Genomic DNA, 19,293 nt, shown 5'->3' with positions numbered 1-19,293 from the left:
CGGGGCCGGCGGCAGGCGGCGCTGCGAGCTGCGCAGGCGGCCTCCCAGCGGCCTCTTCCCTCCCGGTGGCGCCGAAATCAAATCCGGCGCCTCGCCCGCGCCGGAGGCGACATGGTAAGCGGCGGCCGCGGCGGGGCACCCCGCCTGCCTGCCCTCCCTCCTCCCGCTCTCGTTGGCGACGTGAGGCGCGGGTACCGCGCCCGGGCCGGGCGGTGAATGAGGCAGCGGGGCTGCTGAGGGAGCGGCGAGGCGGGGCGGGCATGGCGGCGGCAGCAGCAACGGCGGGCAGGGGGCGGAGCAAGCCGGCCGTTGCTGCGGGTAACGGTCGCCCGCGCCTCGCCTTTCCTCCCCCGCTGCGGCCGCTGAGGGAGAGCGGCGGGAGCCGCCCGCCTGCCGCCGGGGCCGCGTCCCCAGCGGCCGCAAGGCAGCAGCAGACCTGCCGGTCCGCCAGCCCCTCTGCTCCCGGTCTGGGGAGGCACCACGGCTCTCGATGAACACCCGCGACGCCGGGTCTGAGGGTGTAGCGTTACCGCGGCGTGGGCCGTTTCTTTGCCCGCTTTCTTGACGAGCGACGTAAATCTAACCGGCCCCTGGAACGGTAGCTGGAGGCGGGCACGGTGCCCACTAGTCCCGCCGGCAGGCCGGGGGAATGGGCGGCCGCCCGCATTCCCCGGTGTGAGCAGGCTGGGCCGGGCTCTGGCTGCGGGCGTGCGGGGGTGGCACCTGCGGCTGCCGAACGGGTGCGCCTGCTGTGTCTTACATTCGTGGCGACTCCGCCGCGTTTGTTTGCTGAGGACTGTGCCGAGCGCTATTAATAAAACTCAGATTCCCTGCGAAATACCTTGTATCCTAGTTTTGCAAGGGGAACGTCACACTGGCGTCTCTGACAGTGATCAGAGGAGGCTATTTCTCAGGTTTGTCTTACCGGTAGCAGTTTGTGAGTAGTCGTTTCTGCCTTTTGCTTGTCTTTCAATCCGTGTTATTTACTGCTTGGTCACACAACTGCAGGGAAAAGAAATAGATACAGTTTTTAAAATGTGACTTTGAAGTTACAAACTTCTGTAGGAAATTTGAAGAAAGACGTAGTACCTCAAAATTCGCTTTATCTCCTTAAAAAAATCTAAATGGCCTACATCTCGCACTAGTGTCTCTATATCATAAGATAAAAAACAATTCTAAACAAAAAACTCAAAAGATATTCCTTCTTATCTTTTTAAGGACTATTAAACATTTCAGTGAGTCGTTGAGAATTGGTATAAATAGACATTTTTAATCTAGTAAGGTAAAACGAGGAACTGTTTGGGTATGCCAGGAAACATTGAGGTTTGAGCCGGACTGGGTTGTGTGAAAGCTCTGCTCCAAACTTGGAATATAGGTCCCTCAGTTTAATAGATTGCAGGTGGATTAGCTTGGTGTAATGATTCTTTGAGAAGTAGTTTATCTGAAAGTCTGAGGTTAGTGATAAGGTATTTTAAAGGATGGCAAATATAACTTAGAGGTAAATAGATTTGAGTTCTGAGCAGATGTTAATTATTTAAATGGCTGAATGTTTTAGGGTTTGGTTGTTGGGTTTTTTTCCTGTTCTAGTCCAAGAAAAAAGGTCTGAGCTTTGAGGAGAAGAGAGTTCGCATGATGGAGATCTTTTTTGAAACAGTGAGTAACTTGTAATTGTCCTGCATTCACTTGGGTGGGAAAACGGGTCCTAAAAGGAGCTTAACTGTAGATGTAGATGAACTATGTATATCCCACTGTGCTTTTCACTGATGCCCTGTGTCATCAATGTATAAATCACAGGGACAGAGCTTGATTCATATAGCTTCTGATCATGTGGCTCATCCCCAGGTGGAGCCAATGCATGAAGATGCACAGGTGGTGTTAAATGCTTCCTGTGCTCCCTATTCATATCTTCTCATTTTGAGTCTGTTACCATAAGAGGGATAGCAAGAGATTAGGAAGTATGCCACTGTGGTTTATGGTAGGAGCAAGAAATCTAAGCGTTAGAAAAGATGAGAGCAGACCTGGAAGAGGTCACTGGGGAGAAGAAACCTGGAAATCCAAAAGCAGAGCTATGATTACATTGGTGACATATGTAATTCACTATGTTTCACCTATTAAAAATTTATTGTGACATTTGAGTACTTGAGCAACGTGGTGCATCTGGTGCTGACAATCTAACCTGAGCTCTGTCTGCCCTAAGGGGTTTACTGACTAACTTGAGGCAAAATATGGTGACTTTAGACCACCAAAGAAAAGAACAGGGCTTGTTATAATAATAGCCTTTTTAAAAATTTTATTTAATTCTGAGAATGTTCTAATTCTATTGAGGGGTATGCAGCATGTTTCCCTAGCAAAACATAAACATGCAATGTATTTCCTACTTGCTTTTGTTGCCATTGATTTAGTGTAAAAACCACCCAGGCTTAGATGATGCTGTCATTTGGAACTAAAATGTCTTTTATGTTTTGCACAGAAAGATGTGTTCCAGTTGAAGGATATAGAGAAGATTGCTCCAAAAGAAAAAGGGATTAGTAAGTGTTTACAAAAGTTATTTTTCTTGAGCCCTTGGCCAAAATGGGAGATTGTTAAAATGTCATAGCTAACTCCAAGTTAACTACTAAAACATGGGATGGGGTTTTTCCTAGGCTCTGAGATGCCTGACTTGCAGTGACTTTCAGTCTATGAAATTGTTACGTGCACTCAGGTAGTGAACAGTGTCTGTCTGTAATGTCGCAAGTATCTTAAAATGCTAGTCCAGATGTACACAGTCAATGTTCTATTGAGCTTTCCCCCCCCCAAAAATGGCTAGACAGCTGTAAGTGGAAGGGGTTTGTCTTTTCAATGGAAGCCTTCCTGATAAGATCCATTGGTTTAGCATCAGGTCCAAGAGGATTTATCTTATGGTGTTGAGTTGTTTTACATGTTCCTCATTCTGCTTCCTTCTATGCCCATTGATAAAAGGGGGGTGAAGCATAATAGTGTAGTTGCCACTGTCCTTGACTAGCATATCTTTGTAGCACTGCAAGAGTAAATGAACTTGTTGAAAGAACTGCAAACATATGTGAGTATTGCAAAGCAGTGTTTTTCAGTTATGTCAGCAGCTAATAGAAGCACTCATAGGCTTCTGAAGACATGTGATGCTGTCTTGATTGGTTTGTCAATGCATATATTTAATTGTAATTTGCAGGAAAAGGATGCAAAACAGTAACTACAAGCAATGGAATTTCATATTTAAAAATCTGGAGTGTAGAGTTTCTAAAATCATCTACACCTTTGAATAGTCCAAATTCATCCTGCCTCTGCATATGAAGGCATTTAGCCACACAACCCAAGCCCCAGTTACTCTGAAGAGAAAAATGTCTAGCCTGTGGAAACACCCCCATAGGGGCATCCAGCCTAAAGCTTCCAAAAGACTGGATGTTCCTGATCTGGGATCCCCTTTAGACTTGAAATTGAGAGTCAGACACTGAAAACTATAAATTAGCTCACAAGTCTTTATATCTGCAACACTTGAGGATAATAATAACTACTTTGCTTTGTTGAACAGGTACCATTTTTGAAATGGTGAATTATACCGCACATTTACTAGAAAATGAAGAATTATGTTCAGAAATGTTTTGGATCCTTCTGATGGCAGATGACTTTCTGTATTGGAACTGAATATAATTAAAAGTAAAATCTGCCCCTCCTGAGTCTGTAGACAGATGGCTCTAGTGCCTCTGCTGCTGTTAAATGCTTTGCTAAGCATTACAAAGTGAAATGTAATTACAATCAAGAAATTATCAAGAAATTATAAGTTATCCATGTTAGAATTAAGATGGCAAGACTACTCAAGTACCCTCTCATGAGTTTGTTATGGTATTGTACTGTAATATGTACATATGTTTTATGATACTCATGAGCAGTGTTCTACAAACATCTGGTAGCAGACTGTACAGAATAGCAGCCTCTATGTATAAACTGCTGATTTCAAAGAGATTCATTCCTTCAAGTGAAGCATCAGGCATGGTGTCCTCTTGAAATCTTCCAGCTAGCTGACATTATAGTAAAATATTCATACAGACGACTGTAGATGATGGCTTATGGTATTCATAATTCTCCATAGTTTAGATGCTATGCTGTTCTAATTTGATATTTTTGCTTTTATTAGCCTCGATGTCAGTGAAAGAGATTCTGCAAAGCTTAGTTGATGATGGCATGGTGGACACTGATAGAATTGGAACTTCCAATTATTTCTGGGCTTTTCCAAGTAAAGCTCTTCATGCCAGGAAGCGTAAATTGGAAGAATTGGAGTCCCAGGTAAATCTGTTTTAAGGAAAGTACTTATTTACCTGAATGGGTTTGCTTTTTTTCTTACGCCCCCTTGTCACGCTTGTTCATATTGCGCGCTCTCACGTGTGCATACACACACACAGATTTTACTATAGGAATCATCTGGCACACATGGTACGATGTTCTCATTGTCTTGTTATCATGTCAGAAAAATTTTGGAGGTTGTTCTTGCTGGAGCTTGAGAAGACTTTTTGTCTACTTGCTGGTGAAAGCAGGTTATTCATGATGCAAAATATCATTTAAGGACTTCCTCTAAATGTTTAGGTAGCATATGCTTTTATGTGTCTTTTATATAATGTAGGCCATCACATTGTCATGATCTAAAAGCCATGAGAGGACTGAAATGCATAACCCAAGTAAATGTGGCAATGATTTCTACTTATGGCCATTGTACTTTCCTCTTTGCTTTTATCGGTAGCTTAATTTGGGGGCACTTGTGTAATCCCACATTGCATTTTTATTAAGAGAGAAGAGCAAATTGGTCATGATCTTCTGCAGAAGAGCAAGGCATCTTTTGTTGCAACATTGCTGTTCTATTGATCAGGTTCTTTCCTACATTTTGGGAACTGTCTTTCTTGCTTCTTCTAATTGGAGTGGGAAAGCATCTATTCATCAGTTCATTTGCAACTAGAGTACATGATAACAAGATCAATAAACTAGCTTTATGGTCTGATTGCGCCACAACTCTGCCAACTTTTCCCATGCTTATTTAGCATTATGTCCATTTATTAAAGAATCATTTGAATTAATGCAAAATTATTGGTAGCATCTCAACATCTTTACAGATGTTGTTTTCTTCAGGCATAGCTCTGGTATCGTCATTGCCATTCTATGCAGAGCGTTGTCAACTTCAGCTACTTCTTTAAAGCTCCAAATTAATTGTATAAAAACACGCTTTTTTCCCAGCTTGAAATGAAAAAGCAGTTTGTGAATCTGAAGACTGTTCACCAAAGCAGATAAAATAGCCTGATCAATGAAGTTGAAATCTCTTGTTTATGTATAGAGTGCAGTGTGACCATCTGAGAGGTAACCTTGTCATTGCTTGTAAATCTCAGTCATTACTAAACTGAAAGAGTCCAGTCCACTGTTCTGTTTTAACCAACATAAGATCATTTCCCTTTGCCCTGAACATTTTAATTACTGGCCCGGGTGCTCTGGATGGCTATCTGAAGGTATTTTGTGTGTCTGTTTGCCTCGATCTGGCAGAGGGAGGAGACTACTGGTATTATGTCGCATGCCCGATGCATTTGCTTCAGTTTTCAAGATCAAGAGTAAGACTTGCTAGAACTTTCACTTCCTTTCTCCTTATTCACTAATTCATGTCATTTTTATGAGCTAGTGATACATTCAGGGGTCTGTGGCAGTAAGGAGAAAGTACTGCAGTCCTCCCCATCATTAACTGGAACTGTGTATTGACAACCTTTCAGGCAGGTGCTTTGGATGAGCTGGAAAGTGCCTTTTGAGATAGCTATTGTGGTACTGTATGGGTCATCAAAATTACTGACTCTTTAATTTTGGGTTCTGCCACTGTCTTCCTCTATGTTTTGAGTAACTTTCTCAGCATCTCAGGTGACCTGTTAGTATCACGGATATAAACTGTACCTTGTGTGTACTGAGACTTGGTTAATATTAAGTTGTCCCACTGACAGTTTTGCCTGCTCTTTTACTGCCTTTGTTTTCAGAACTCAAATGAGTCCAGATGTTAAAAACTTCCTTGATTTAGCTGGATACACTTGTACTATTTTCAGGCATGAACTTAGTCTGGCGTGACTGGGCTTAAATTAATTTTTATTGACTGGTAGTAACAATGCACTGATTCCTACTCCAGTGAAGTTTCATTTGTCTGATATAGGAGATCAGTTTAACTCTACACTGACTTGGAAATGAGTTTCCTAGTAAAGTTACTCAGCTTATTAGTATATTCACACAAGTTTTAGACCAGGCTACTTACTCTGCCACAACAGAAATGCCAAATGAGCAATTGAATAAATACATGCCAAAACTCCTGCTCTGTTCATCAAACACCCTGATGCCACTGTCTTGTTGAATGCAAATGATCTGCTCTTGGATACTTTCTATTTTTGCTCATGTTCGATATTATAGCCAAGTAGTTGACTGAAGGAGTTTATATTTATTGTCTTTGCCCTTGGGCCCAGTCCCATCATGAATTTTAAAGATAATTGATCAAGCAGGTCTTTGGCATACCCTGATGAATATCTTCTTGGAATGTCTTGCAGAATCTGCCTAATGTGCTCCACCATAAGTATCCAGGGGTTATCTACAAACATATGCTTTAAATGTACTGTTACATTATTAAGCGTAAAACCATCTATTACTATGGAATTATAATAGGTATGTAGTTATTGTATTGTTTTCTGGTTATTTCTCTGTAGAAGATAAACTATGCTGATATAAACAGTTTTGCAATATAAAACTGTTCCAGTTGAGAGAGTTTTGTTACCAGACCCTTATTTGCAAACCAAGTCCTGCTCCTAACATATGGGCTTATTGATACAAGAGCTCTCTTTAGACCATGTTATGAGTCCTAAAAAATACTTATATTCATTACCTTGCTTTTCTGATGAGAATGGAAGTATTTCAGCATTTCAGGGAAAAAACATTTTCACTAGCTGAAAATAGCTTCTTTGTTGACACAGTGGAAAGGGGGCATTTTCAATGAATAGTGCTCTGAACGTTTTTACAAGATGATAACAGATTCTGTCTGTGAGTTCAAATTAGCTATTTTAGTGTTTGTATTCTTCTTGATGTGAACACATACAGATTTTCTTAAGGGTTTCTAAATCCAGTCACTGAGTATCACAAAACTTCTTGTTAGAACAAGCAAAGTAGAGGAAAAAAAGTAAGCTATTGTACCATTTCTGTTGCACGTTGCTTGTCTTTGATCATACTGGTATACAGCTTGCGGCATGCTGAGAGATATTTTTTCTTCCTGTGTCTTGTCCAGATCACTTGTTAGCTATATGAGTTGGTGTCTTTCTTCAGCCGTTAAAAGCTGGAATCAAGCCACCTTACTTAAAGCACAAGTTTAAAAATCTAGCAGTTCAGTTCACACTGCAATTAAGGTCTTTTACCAGGAGGCAATATCTTTATTTGCTTGAGGGCATGGGTAAGTAGTGAAGGGATAGGGGTGACCCCCAATGCTGAACTGAGACATTTGAAAATAATGTGGAGGAACAGAACAAGCTTCTCCGTGATGCAAATTCTCGTATTAATTCATAGCGCTGAGGCTTACATTTGGCAGGTTGGGCCTGCTACAGGACCTTTTGCCTGCCTATGTTGGTACTTCATAATGTTTTAGCCAAGCTGCTTGTAGCTCTCTGCATCTTTACAGAGCTTGTGGTCCTGGGGAGGCTGGTTTAAGAACTGTTCTTGAAACATTTGTTTAAGATTTTTTAGGGATTATTGAGCACCACCCCAATTTAGAGACTCAGTAGCAAAGAAGTCTGACTCAGTATTCACAATGAAGAGCAAGCCAGTTTTGGCTGGATATTTAAAGTTACACTTCACAGTGGTTGTGTATACCTTAGATTTTTTTCAGGAAGGATTTATTACATCATCACTGTGATCACCTTGTGCAGAGATATGGCAATTAAAAATAATGCTTGTTTGACATAGCTTCCCTCCCCACCCGCATCTTTCAACTTGCTTTTGTGGGGGCAGGTGTTTGGAGAGGGGCACTAACCCCTGAATTGACGTATATGGCAAATCTTGTGCTGATCTGATTAGGATTAGGATCTTGGTGCTGCTCTCTAACCCAGGGTTACTGTTTGGACTTCTTCCTGTTTTTCTTAAAAGCAAGGACAGTGAATAACTTTAGTTTGTGTAGCATCTGCTGCAATTTTTTTCCCCAATAGCTCACAGAGTAAGAATTGCTAAGTAGGTCCCTATGGATTTTGTATTGATTTGTTTTGCAGTGGCATGGCTGCTTTTAAGGGTTTATGCCTTCTGCCAGGTGCTTGTTCTTCATGTCTTTGTTATGCTTATACAGCTGTGAATTGGACCACTGAAACAGTAAAAGATGTTGGAAGTTGCATTTTGGTTAGATGGGTTTATAGTTGCATCAGTACAGCTATGAGATGGTGAAACTAGGGCAAGGGTCTAGATTGAGAAATACTGTTTTAACGAGGTTTATAAGTGGAGAAATTTTTAATGGCACTTCACCTTTGTTGCAAGAACTACAGAAGCTTTACTGAGAGGGTGTTTGCTTTTTTTTTTCCTTCCATAAGAAAAGGTGAAAGGATGCGGTTTTATTCTTTATCAATATTTTCCTGGCAGTCAGGTTCTAAAGTTTTGAATTACCTATGATCAATTATATTTTGACAAAATGAGATATTTATTCTTGGCATAACAATACTGGAAGCTTAGGGGCTTTATTAAACTAACAAAGAATTTGACCTATGCGGTGTAAGCTGAAAGATCATAATTTATTGATGATTCTGCTGCCTTTTATTGATTTCACAGCAAGCATAAAATGAGGAGACTGGAGATGAGCAACTGGCGTGTTAATCACAGTCACGTTCGATCTCAGGCAAGAGCTGCTAGTATGTTTCATACAATTAGCCCCCTTGCTTGTTTGGTTTTTGTATTGTTCTGATGTACCTGTTGCTACAGAAGGGATAGGAATATGAAGGATATGTTACCTGCTGAAGAGAAGGCGGCACATACGCATCCAAAACCTTGACAACATTTTTATCAGGTAGGAAATGGTGTATCAGTGAGTGAGGAAAAGAGAAACCTTTCTGATGTAACCTCAGTATAAACAGATTCAGCTTAGATTTTCTTCATTTTTTCAGTGACATCTTTGGTAAAACACTTGCAACTGTGCTGTCTGTTTTAGATAAGGTGAATTAATGCTTGTTTGGATTTTGCTTTATAGTGGCTTGAATTAAGTATTAATTAAAGTAACTAGTAACAGTGAGACCTTTTTCACCCAAGGGCTGATGAGTCTGCAAACCACAACCATCAGAAGCCGTAAGAAGTGTCCCATCTCTCCGGCACATTGTCTGCCATAGCCAGTGTGACTGGGGGGATCTCAGCTGGACTTGCACAAGGCAGGTTTAGTACTGACACTACAGGGCTCAAGGGAGGCAGAAGTAACTTCAGTGATCCTTGGTGACATCGAAGAGTGTCTGGCCTTCATTATGACAGGGATATATGCTCAAACCAGAAGGTCATAGAGGATTGCCACAGCAATAGTACATAATGTACTATTTTTAACAGATAGGGAACTGAAATACCAAGTTCTTCAAAGATTTTGCAGTTGTTAGTCTAACTATTGACAGTACTGTAAGCACTGTAATTCAGTAGCTTGGGGAAACAACCAGTTTACTTCCTTTCCCCAGTCTGGTTTTGTGATAGTTCCATTTCACTGTTCAGTTCAAAACTGTTCATTTCACCATTTTATTGTTAATTGTCACACTTACCTTATTTCTCATGCTGTTGCTTTCTTGTGGGTTATTCTTTTGTATTCTTGGGCTTTGCAAGGGAAAGTTTAACGGCAAACAGTATTATAGCTGCTGTTCCTTCTGACACCAAGAGCCTGATGGTGTCACCTTGTACTGCAACAAAGATTCAACAGAATCTTTTCAGAGCAGGATACAGGGTAGACTTTTTATGCTGTTCCATGTGCTCGCCTCAAGATACACATGAGCAACAGAGACTTGGGGAGAATTTCTGGCAATTTTTTTTTTTTATCCCACTAAGCATTGCATTGCGCCAGTGTTAGTTAAGATGGAAGGGATTAGTTGATGTTTCATTCCTTAAATCCCTGCCCTAGGGGGGTTGGTAAGAGGAGAGATTTTCACTTCCCATGACTCATCTATTGAGCCAGGGGAAGAATTTAGAAGTCAGTACATACTAACTCTCCTTTGGCAGCTATTTTAAAAAAAAAAAACACCAAAAAACAAAAAAACCCAAAACCTACCACCAAATCAAAACCCCAGGAATGAACTCGTAATAGTGCTTCACATCACTACGTGACAGAGCGCTGAAATATGAAAAGAGAAAGGATTTATTTTATTTAAAAGAAATAAAAAGTCTCAGGGAATGCTATATTAGGAAATGCTTTTGTTAGGAATGCACATGGTTTGAAAATAGTTAATGGAAAAAAATAATCATATTGGTGAGTAATCTGGCTCGAAGCCTCCTGGAGATGTTTGACAACATAACTAAAAGGAGCAAACCTTATTTGTTCAGAATGCACACAGAAAATTTTGAGTTTTAACCATCAGAAGGTTCTTTCAAGATGCAGCTTGATTTATTTCTATCCCTTTAGACGGATATATTTTTCCTCCTCAAATACTGTGACTGGATTACTGCATGGAAAGTTGCTGAATAGAGACTGCTTCAGACCACTGACTGAAGCATAAGAAACTTCTGCTGTCCACAGCATTTCAGTCTGAGCAGCCTCCTCCTTGATCCAATTGACTCACTCAGCTGTCAGTGTATTTCCACACAGTTTGGGAGATTGATTCTGGACTACAAGTAGGTGCAAGTGCTCAGAGGTTGCTGGCTTAAAGTAATCAATCCTGAATTGAGGTACAAATCCGTGGAGATGACAGATGTTCAGTGAGGGGTAACAGGCCTGATGGTGTTTGGAGTTGAGTGACGTCGCTGAAGATGACGGACAAGATGTATACCCTGGCTGGCACTTGGAATCAGCCAAGGAGTGCTTGTGGGACCTAGTGCTGTTGAAGCAAGCTTTTTTGCATTGCTTTGTAGAAGTGTCCTCAGTAGATGGTGTATCAGCCTTTAAAAGAGCTCCTTACACACCTCAGATCTCTATTTCAATTTTCAGCCTCTGTCGATGGTTTTGAATACAGGGTCTCACTGGATTTTCTCCTTGTGGCAGTGATGGGCTACCCCTAGAGGTACATGTGCAACACCTTTGGAATCCATGGCCTAATGCTTTTGATGGAAGAGTTTATTTTTTGGGTGCAAGACTTTCACATTATGATCAGTTGAATAGCTGTAGTAATTCAGTATTCAGTATGTTTTTAAAAATACTTTTTTCATTTATCGAACATAAAGGACTTGCAGGCATAAAGTGCCTTAAGGTTTATCATGATCTTAAGCTTTGCTGAAAAACCTTTTAGAAAAGCTTAGAGCTATCTTTTTAGTATGAATTTTATGAATGTTAGGGAATAGATAGCATAGTTAAAGAATTGTCCTCTAAAGTCAGAGAAGTACATCAGTACTTTTGCAACTAATGTGTGTGACTTGTGTTAGGAATTATTTATTTAGACATTTTTCTCTAATATGTATGCTCACAATTTAATTTTACTAGGTTGCAGAAAACGTAATAAATTGTCCCTTTCCAGGAAAAATAAAAGTCTAATTGCTGTAGAGTTCTCTCTTTTAATGCTCATTAAAATACATAGGCAGGATCCCAATGTGTTGACTAAGCAGTCTTCCCATATCTGTGCTGGGCCTCCCTTTTTCCCTTTATTTTTTTATTTGTTCTTCCCTGGCTTGGCCTGGCCATTTTGATAATCTGCAGCCCCAGTCTGCTGGGTGATTCCATTCCCTTCTGGCTCACTTTTTTTTCTTTTCCTCTTTTGTGTAGTAATGACTCTCCCAGCAGAGGCAGTTAGTGACCCCTCCCTATTTTCAGCCTGCAGGCTTTCACTGACCTGTACCTTTTCTTTGAAATAAAGGACTAGACACATAAAGAAACGGCCAACTGTGAGGCTGGTATGGTATGACTAGTTAACTTCATACCATCCAGTGGGAGCTGTAGCAGTAAGAAGTATCCTAAAAGCAAGAGGCTGAGAATTTGCATCATTTAAACATTGAGAATATGTTGATTATATCTATGCTCATTTGTTTGTTGATGCTGGATCAGTCTCCTGGAATATGCTAAAACAGTTTTATTTGAAGCAGTCTGGGGCTTTTGTTACCTCGTTGCATCTTGCATTTGAAAAATGTTGATGTCTTGAAATGATTCTGAATTTAGTAAGTCCTAAAATGTCCAGCAGAGAATACTCTTCTAATGCTGTAACTTATTAGAGCCTTCTGGAATTATGTTTAATGGCATGCTACAAAGCCCTGGAGGGTATGCTTAGTTACTGCTGTCACAGCAGACTTCTAAAAATATGGTGCTCTGGAGGCTTCTGTTAGAATTAAGCAACCTCATAATTTGGTGTTCATTAGCTGAATTTCATGCTTTTCCTTTTACTAGCTGTTAATATGTAACTAGATTGATGGCAACTGTGAAGTGTAGGTTTTCCTTTCCTGCCCTCTTGATGAGCATAAGCTAAAATTGGCATGATTTAAGAGCAGGTTTGGTTTTGGTTTTTTTTTTTAAATCTGGCTCTGTAGTAACTGTAAAGGTTATAAAGTAGGTTTGAAGGAAGAATCCTACTATATTAAAGAGGATATATTGTTACTGTGCCCCAGTAGCGTATATTATATATTCATTCTAATATAACACAGGAAAAAATACTAGCTTTTTCTAACAGTGTTTTCTGTGAAACTGTGAATTTTTTAGGTAATACCATCACATGGTTTACCTTTCCTTTTTGAAGAGGCTTGCATACTGGCTGCTGGCTCCATTCCTGACATTGCAATTAAATTGCCAATCTGAAATGCAAAGAAATTGGGAATAAACATGGGGCTCTCACTCCAGAAGTCCAATCAAATCTGGCACAGATGCAGCCCTAAGCCCTGCACGTCTCCCCATGCCCCCATGGCAGATGTGAGTGACAGTTCAGCATCAGCAGAAACCCAGCACCCTGAGAAAGTTTAAAGGTTTAGATGTTCTGCACTGTCTGGCAAACCCATAAGTTTCCTCTGCTGTAGGGCCAGGACCTTCTAGCCTGGGTATAGCGCAGAGGCAGTACTACTTTCAAAGCTGGATTTGATGGAGACAGTGAGTTGTAATCTGATTTAATTTGAACTTTGACTTTCACCTTAAAATCTTGTTGTTCAATTAATATAGCATATTTTGTTTTAGAAAATTAGCATGCATGCAGAAATAAAATACTGGCATGTAATTATATGTGTCTCACTTCGTAGCATTTTCCTCTTCTGAAAGGAATGAAATAAAAAAAAAAATTAAAAAAAAACAGAGTATAAAAGCAAAATGTGTGAAGTTAGTTTGAAGCAGGGAGACTTTAGAGGAAAGGTCTTTGTCGTCACAGTCAAACAGCTCATTATTGTTGAATACATGGTAGTTCTGTCAAGGACTATTCTTTGTATCAGGAATTTGAGATGACTTGGTTATCTGCCTGAGCATTACTTAAAAATGATGAAATTGGCATGAAGAGTGAATATGTAACAGTGCTGTCAAAACTCTGAAATTTGATAGATGTATTTCACTGAGGTTTATTATTTTACTGATAATATCTCAGTGTAGAATTTGGGCTTTTTTTAAAATCTGTGGAATAAAGTTTTGATTTGCTTATTGTAGTCTTTAGGCAGGACTTGAGCTCAGGGAATATCAGATGAATGTTGTATTTTAACTTGGGACTGTCTGTGCTTAGTCTCTGAAGGCATTGTCAGTGTATGGCCCAACTGGTTGGGATAGCAATCTTTAAAAGCCCTTTAGGGAAAAATTAGAACTTTTTTTCTTTCTCTCCCTTTCTTTCCAAGGGAAAATATTTTTCAATGTTCTTTCTGTCTTGAACAGACCTGTTAACTGTTGCCTTGGACTTTGTAGGTTTAGCAAATACAGTTATATGCAGTTACAAGCATCCTTCATGTCCAGGTATTAGAATTTTCTATAGTTCTGTCAGTCATGCATATGCCTTTTGGCTCTTTCAGCTTTCCCTATTAGACTGCTTGCATTTGTCAAGCAGGGTTGAAGAATGAGGCGTTTCAGCTTTTTTTTTTTTTTGCCTTTTTTTTTTTTAGGCTGATTGGGCATACTTGGTATTTGTATCTGAGTAGACAGCCATCTGTCCCTCAGGTCATGCCAATTATGCCAACTCTGAAAGGAGCCAGAGAAATTCAGGTCTTTCATTCAGCCTGCACAACTGTTTCTTTCACCTTTTGTCTATTAGGGAGATTGGCCTGGAGTGATTATTTTCAGTTGCATAACTAGTACTTACCAAATGGTGTTGCAAATGAATGAAGCAAAAACAAAAGCTCACAGCAAGACATCTTCTCTAAGTAACTTTAACTTAACTATTATGGCAAATCTAAAAAGATGGAAAATAATTGAATTAAAAGCTACTTTTAATGTGGAGGGGTTTACTGTATAGTAATAATCTTCAAAATATTTGCAGCTAGCAATATAAGGTTTGTACACGGATGGGTGAAGGTTCCAATGGAGGGGGAATTCCTCATTTGTTTCTTCTGGATACCCTGCATTCTGCAGGAAGAAGGACTTATCTCCTACTCAACATGACCTGAGAATAGAGCCATGCCTGATTTACCAAGTGATATTTCAGTCTTGCTCTCATGTGTTAGCATGCTAAATAAGTCAGAATTATAGGCCTAAATTTAATCTTGAAACACAAAATGGATTGTGTTTGTGGGAGGGGCAAGTAAATTAGTATTACCCACATGGATACTCTAGCAAAACATACAAATACTGCTTATGAGTGCAGAAATCTAACTTCAGAATTCTTATTTTTTGAGAATCTTTGTAGTGCTTTGTCAGACAATTGTATGGAGAGTCAGATATTTGTTCAGTTAGTTCCCTGAAAAAACCTTCACTTACTTTGCTTGAGTGTCTGAAACTTTACCACTGACATAAGTTACAATCCAAACCTGAAAAATATCCACTTGTTACCTCTTCAGTACTTCTTTAAGAAGACAGAACTTTCACACTGGCAGAATTAATAGCATGATATTTTGGAACAAGTATTATTCACTTAAAAGAATCAGTGTACCAGCCCTTCATTTTGAATAGCAAATATAATTTGGTTTGGGTCTCCTTTTTCTCCAGAAAATTATATTTATTCGCTACCTTCTCCCAAGTTTTTCAGCTGACTCTTTCAAAGAATGCATTAAAAATGAAGTAGTCTTTTTATGGTAAAATTTGTAGCGTGCATAAAGAGAAGAAAGTTCTTGTATTGAACATTTTGCCAGTATACCTATAATGCAGTATTTAAGAAAAAATATTCTTGTGTGTACAGAAATATGGTGGGCCTAACTCTGTCTCTTCTCTTTTTCTACAGTCTGTTTCCCGTCCATCTTACAGTGTTCTCTTGTTGAAAAAATTCTTGCTGTCTATTCTCCAATTTCTGAGTTAGAAATTCTTATTCTACATTGCTTTAATCTCTACTCTTGTTCTTACCGGTATTTTTTGGACCATTGCAGTCTCCCAGTTGCTTCTCTCATGCTCCTTCTAAGTCCCAGCAAACATGATTCCATACTTCATATTGCTGAAGTGATTTATAGTGACTTGGGGTAAGACACTGCATGATTCTTTTCTCTTCCTTCTACAAATTTTAAAAGAAAAAAAAAAATCTTTTAATTGTGTTTACATGACAAGTGTATGTTTGCTGTCTGTGCTTCAGTAAGAGTACATCGTATCCCTGACTGAAGTCCCAGTGAACTTGGAACCTGCTTCTACTGTAGTTCAGTTCACTGACTGGGTTATATGCAAAACTGGCATTTCATGAGTGGTACGTGGGCATCCTAAGAGCAGAGCAGAAGTAAGAATACTGCAGTTCATGATAGTACTCTCTACTCCGCTGTGAGCATAATTAGCTAACTTAGAAGTTTGCTTCTGTGTATTTCAAGGCCCTGGCAAGTATGTATGTGTGACTGTATATGTAAAAGAAGTAGTTGTATGTTTAGCTTGCTTTGTGTAGTACTTTAGAAAGCAATTCTGCACACTGATGTGCTGCCTTCCCCCCGCCCCCCTTTTAAGTTTTATTGTTTTAGTCAACAGTGATTGCCGAGTGGTCTCTTTTAGTAATGTTCCATGCCTTTCTTTTAACACAACAGGTCTGTTTTCAATATTTTCAGTTTGTTCTTTGGCTGTTAATCTTTGCATTTTTACTCTCTCTATATTATTAGTCTGCTTTCTGGCTTCAAATTTTTTTTATCTTTCTTTAAAATCTAGAGGAATGCTTTGAAGTACTTTCTCTCCATGCCTTCTGTCAATACCCATTTAAATTTTTCAGTGGTGGGTTAGGTTTAATGTAGGAAAGAAATACACTCATCTACTGCAAATGTCACCCTAAAACTCTTGAACTGGTTTTGTTTAAGCTAAAAGCAAACAAGCCCTGTCCTCCGGCCTGAAACAAAGCATAGTGAGCTTCAAACCCAAAGTAAATAAATTTACAAAGTTATAAACAATTAAAAAATTGATGTCTTGAATTCTTTTGTAGTGCCACAGTGAGTGGTGCTCACAATAGCAGTAGTTTTTAATACCATTTTTGGTTGAGTGTTTTGGCAGAAAGAAAACTGAGCATATTGACGTGTGGAAAACAGACTCCACAATCGGTGAGATTGTAAGTAGGTATGTTCATTCAGCGCTGGGCAGCACGGGGGGTAGTCCCACCAAAGTCGTGCGCGCCTGATTTGGCAGTTCACTTTAAATTTATACAGTCAAGTGTTACATATACATAGAGTTTCGCAATACGCCTATACATAGGCATTACCTATCCCTGCTTCATATTAAAATTAGCTCTAGGAAGTAATTTCCATAGTCTCCTCTCAACTGCGCTTGCGCAGTGCCGCCTTATGGTGGTCGTGAAGATGAGGGCTGTATGTCTTCTTCACGGTGAACTCTCAACCTTCTGTCCCTGCGCAGACTCAGTTGTCCCTTGGCATTTGTCCAAATCACAAGGTCCGTCTTGGCTGGTTCTTGGAGCCACTGCTGCTTCTTATCAGGGACTATCTCCTGTCCCAGCCAGCCTCAACAATGCAAGCGTTAAACATCACTTCTCATCCCCTTGGGCCATGTCTACCTCTGTTGAAACTTCTTTAACTTCATTATAAGCTAGATAATTATTAAACAATTCCTATCCACATTCATATATCTACTATATCTGCTAAGGTTTCTTTGGTTCCCTGTCTCAATATGATATTTCTCCTTAAGACCATAATGCCAGTGGGCTAACAGCTGTGAATGCTCTTGGTGGTTAGTGTATGAGACCTTGGTTTGATTCTTGTCCAGTGTACATACTCTAGGGTCTGTGTTTGCATGGCTTACATCAGGTTTGTAGATATTTTAATGTGCTAGGGACACAAGCTACATGTTTGGTGGGATATTGGTGGTTAAAGTGGTTAAGAATGAGGAACCAGAAGGGATACGACCAACAAAAACTTTTGCTGGAGAATAAAAATCTAGTCGTGTAGAGCTAGGACAGTATTGGGCAGGTTTTGAGAAGGAAGAGAACTGAAACCTGCTGCTGTTGTGTGTCAGGGCTAAATGTTCCTCTTCCAAATGTACATCACCAACTTGCCAAAGTGGAACCATAGTAATAATGCATGCAAAGTATATTATAAATTACCTGTGTACATCTAATCTATATCCTTTGATACAAACCAGACCCCAAGGCCTGTGATGGAACTGATGGTTATCATCAGCACATAGCACTAAGCACATGCAAGCTGCTGCACAAATGTATAGCTAAACATTGTGAGACCTTTGCAAAGTAAGAAAGAACATCCCTTTGGGGGACTTTGGATTGAATTAGTGTCCAAGCTAGGCCAGCGGTCAGTTAATTGACCACAGTGGTCTGTAAAATTAAAGGCACTGTTTCCCAGCTCTCCTGTTTTATAGACACTAGTTACTTATGTCATTAATCTGTCTTCTTGCAGGCTCCCACCATGTTTTGCAAACACTGAAAGTGCTCTTGTGGAGATTTTTTTTTTACTTTTAGCTTTTAATTATTTAGTCTCTCCTCTTCCTTTGAACAGCTTTCCCCTAGGTGACATTTTTCCAGCTGTCTTGCATCTTGCTTAATCATGTGCTGATTTGGAGCAGTCAGACAGACTGAAGACACAAAACTTTCTAGTACAGTAGAATATCTCTTTCTGTACTCGTTTGCCATACCTGGTCACCTACACTTGTGGCAGAAGGTTGTTCATGTGTCAGACCAGACATCTCTTAAGAAGTGTAGAAGGGAGACAATAAGTAGCTTTTTCTCCAGATCAATCTCACTGCTATTGGCAGGAGTCAGATTTCTCTCAGGGTGGTTATTGTTCCTTGAGAAATTATTTGCCAGTTCACTTGAAAAATGTCCCAAGATTGCTCTAAGGATTGAAATCTTCCATCTCCTGCTGTGGTCCTTTGCAGTCAGGCTTTTCTACAGCTGGTGAGTGGGAAAGTAAGTCACTATATTTGGCCAGATGTGATCCTCTGCTGTCATACATACACAACACTTGCAAATTCTGCTTTTCTTTTTTCTTCTAATGCCCTATAACCTGTCATCTGCCATTTGCTCTTACCTCTCAGTTAAGTATTTTATTGTCTGTGTTCATCCTTCCTCTGACTCCTTTATCCTTGCTGACTGTCTTTCCTTCTTTCATGTACGGTTATTTTCAGCTGTGTTCCCACCTCTGTATCCAAGCCTTTCTGCTTCTCCCATCATCATAGATTCCTTGCACAGATCCTGGCCATCTATTTCTTGCCCTTTGCAGCCTTGTCCGATGTTTGGTTTTTTTCAGTATCTTGCCTCCTTCTGCTATTCCTTTCCTTATCCTCATCTTTTATTTGTTGTCATGGGAATACACACTGTGATTTCTAAATAATACACAAGGAGCTGTGGTTTCATTTTATTTTGTAAATTCTTGATTGTGAAGACAGAATTTAAAAAAAACCCCTAAGAAATTAAGATCTGTGAGAGAAGAAAGCAAAATCTTGAATAAAATTGTCCAAAATCATCACTGCTTTTAGGCAGAGGAAGACCTTCTGATCTTCTGACCTTGTGGCATGGCAGCCTTGCATGTTATGTAGGTCAGAATCGAAGAAATTTCTGTAGTTCTCAGTGTTTGTCATTACTGTCTCTTTGATGATTAAACGCTGTGGAATATAGAGAA

General features: G+C 39.8%; 1 protein-coding gene across 1 annotated transcript in view; it reads left to right on the top strand.

The window, feature by feature from the left end:
* Positions 1–76: 76 nt before the first annotated feature.
* MND1 (meiotic nuclear divisions 1 homolog (S. cerevisiae)) overlaps positions 77–19,293 on the top strand; it is a 42,049-nt gene continuing 22,832 nt past the window's right edge. The window contains exons 1-4 of the mRNA XM_010586116.1: positions 77–114; positions 1,588–1,653; positions 2,471–2,528; positions 4,148–4,296. Coding sequence (XP_010584418.1) covers positions 112–114; positions 1,588–1,653; positions 2,471–2,528; positions 4,148–4,296 — 276 coding nt within the window. The 5' untranslated portion in view covers positions 77–111. The remainder of the gene's footprint in view (positions 115–1,587; positions 1,654–2,470; positions 2,529–4,147; positions 4,297–19,293) is intronic.

The sequence above is a fragment of the Haliaeetus leucocephalus genome, unplaced genomic scaffold (genome assembly GCF_000737465.1).
Source record: "Haliaeetus leucocephalus isolate CR32 unplaced genomic scaffold, Haliaeetus_leucocephalus-4.0 Scaffold140, whole genome shotgun sequence".
Lineage (NCBI taxonomy): Eukaryota > Metazoa > Chordata > Aves > Accipitriformes > Accipitridae > Haliaeetus > Haliaeetus leucocephalus.
This window is presented reverse-complemented; position numbering and strand designations above follow the sequence as displayed.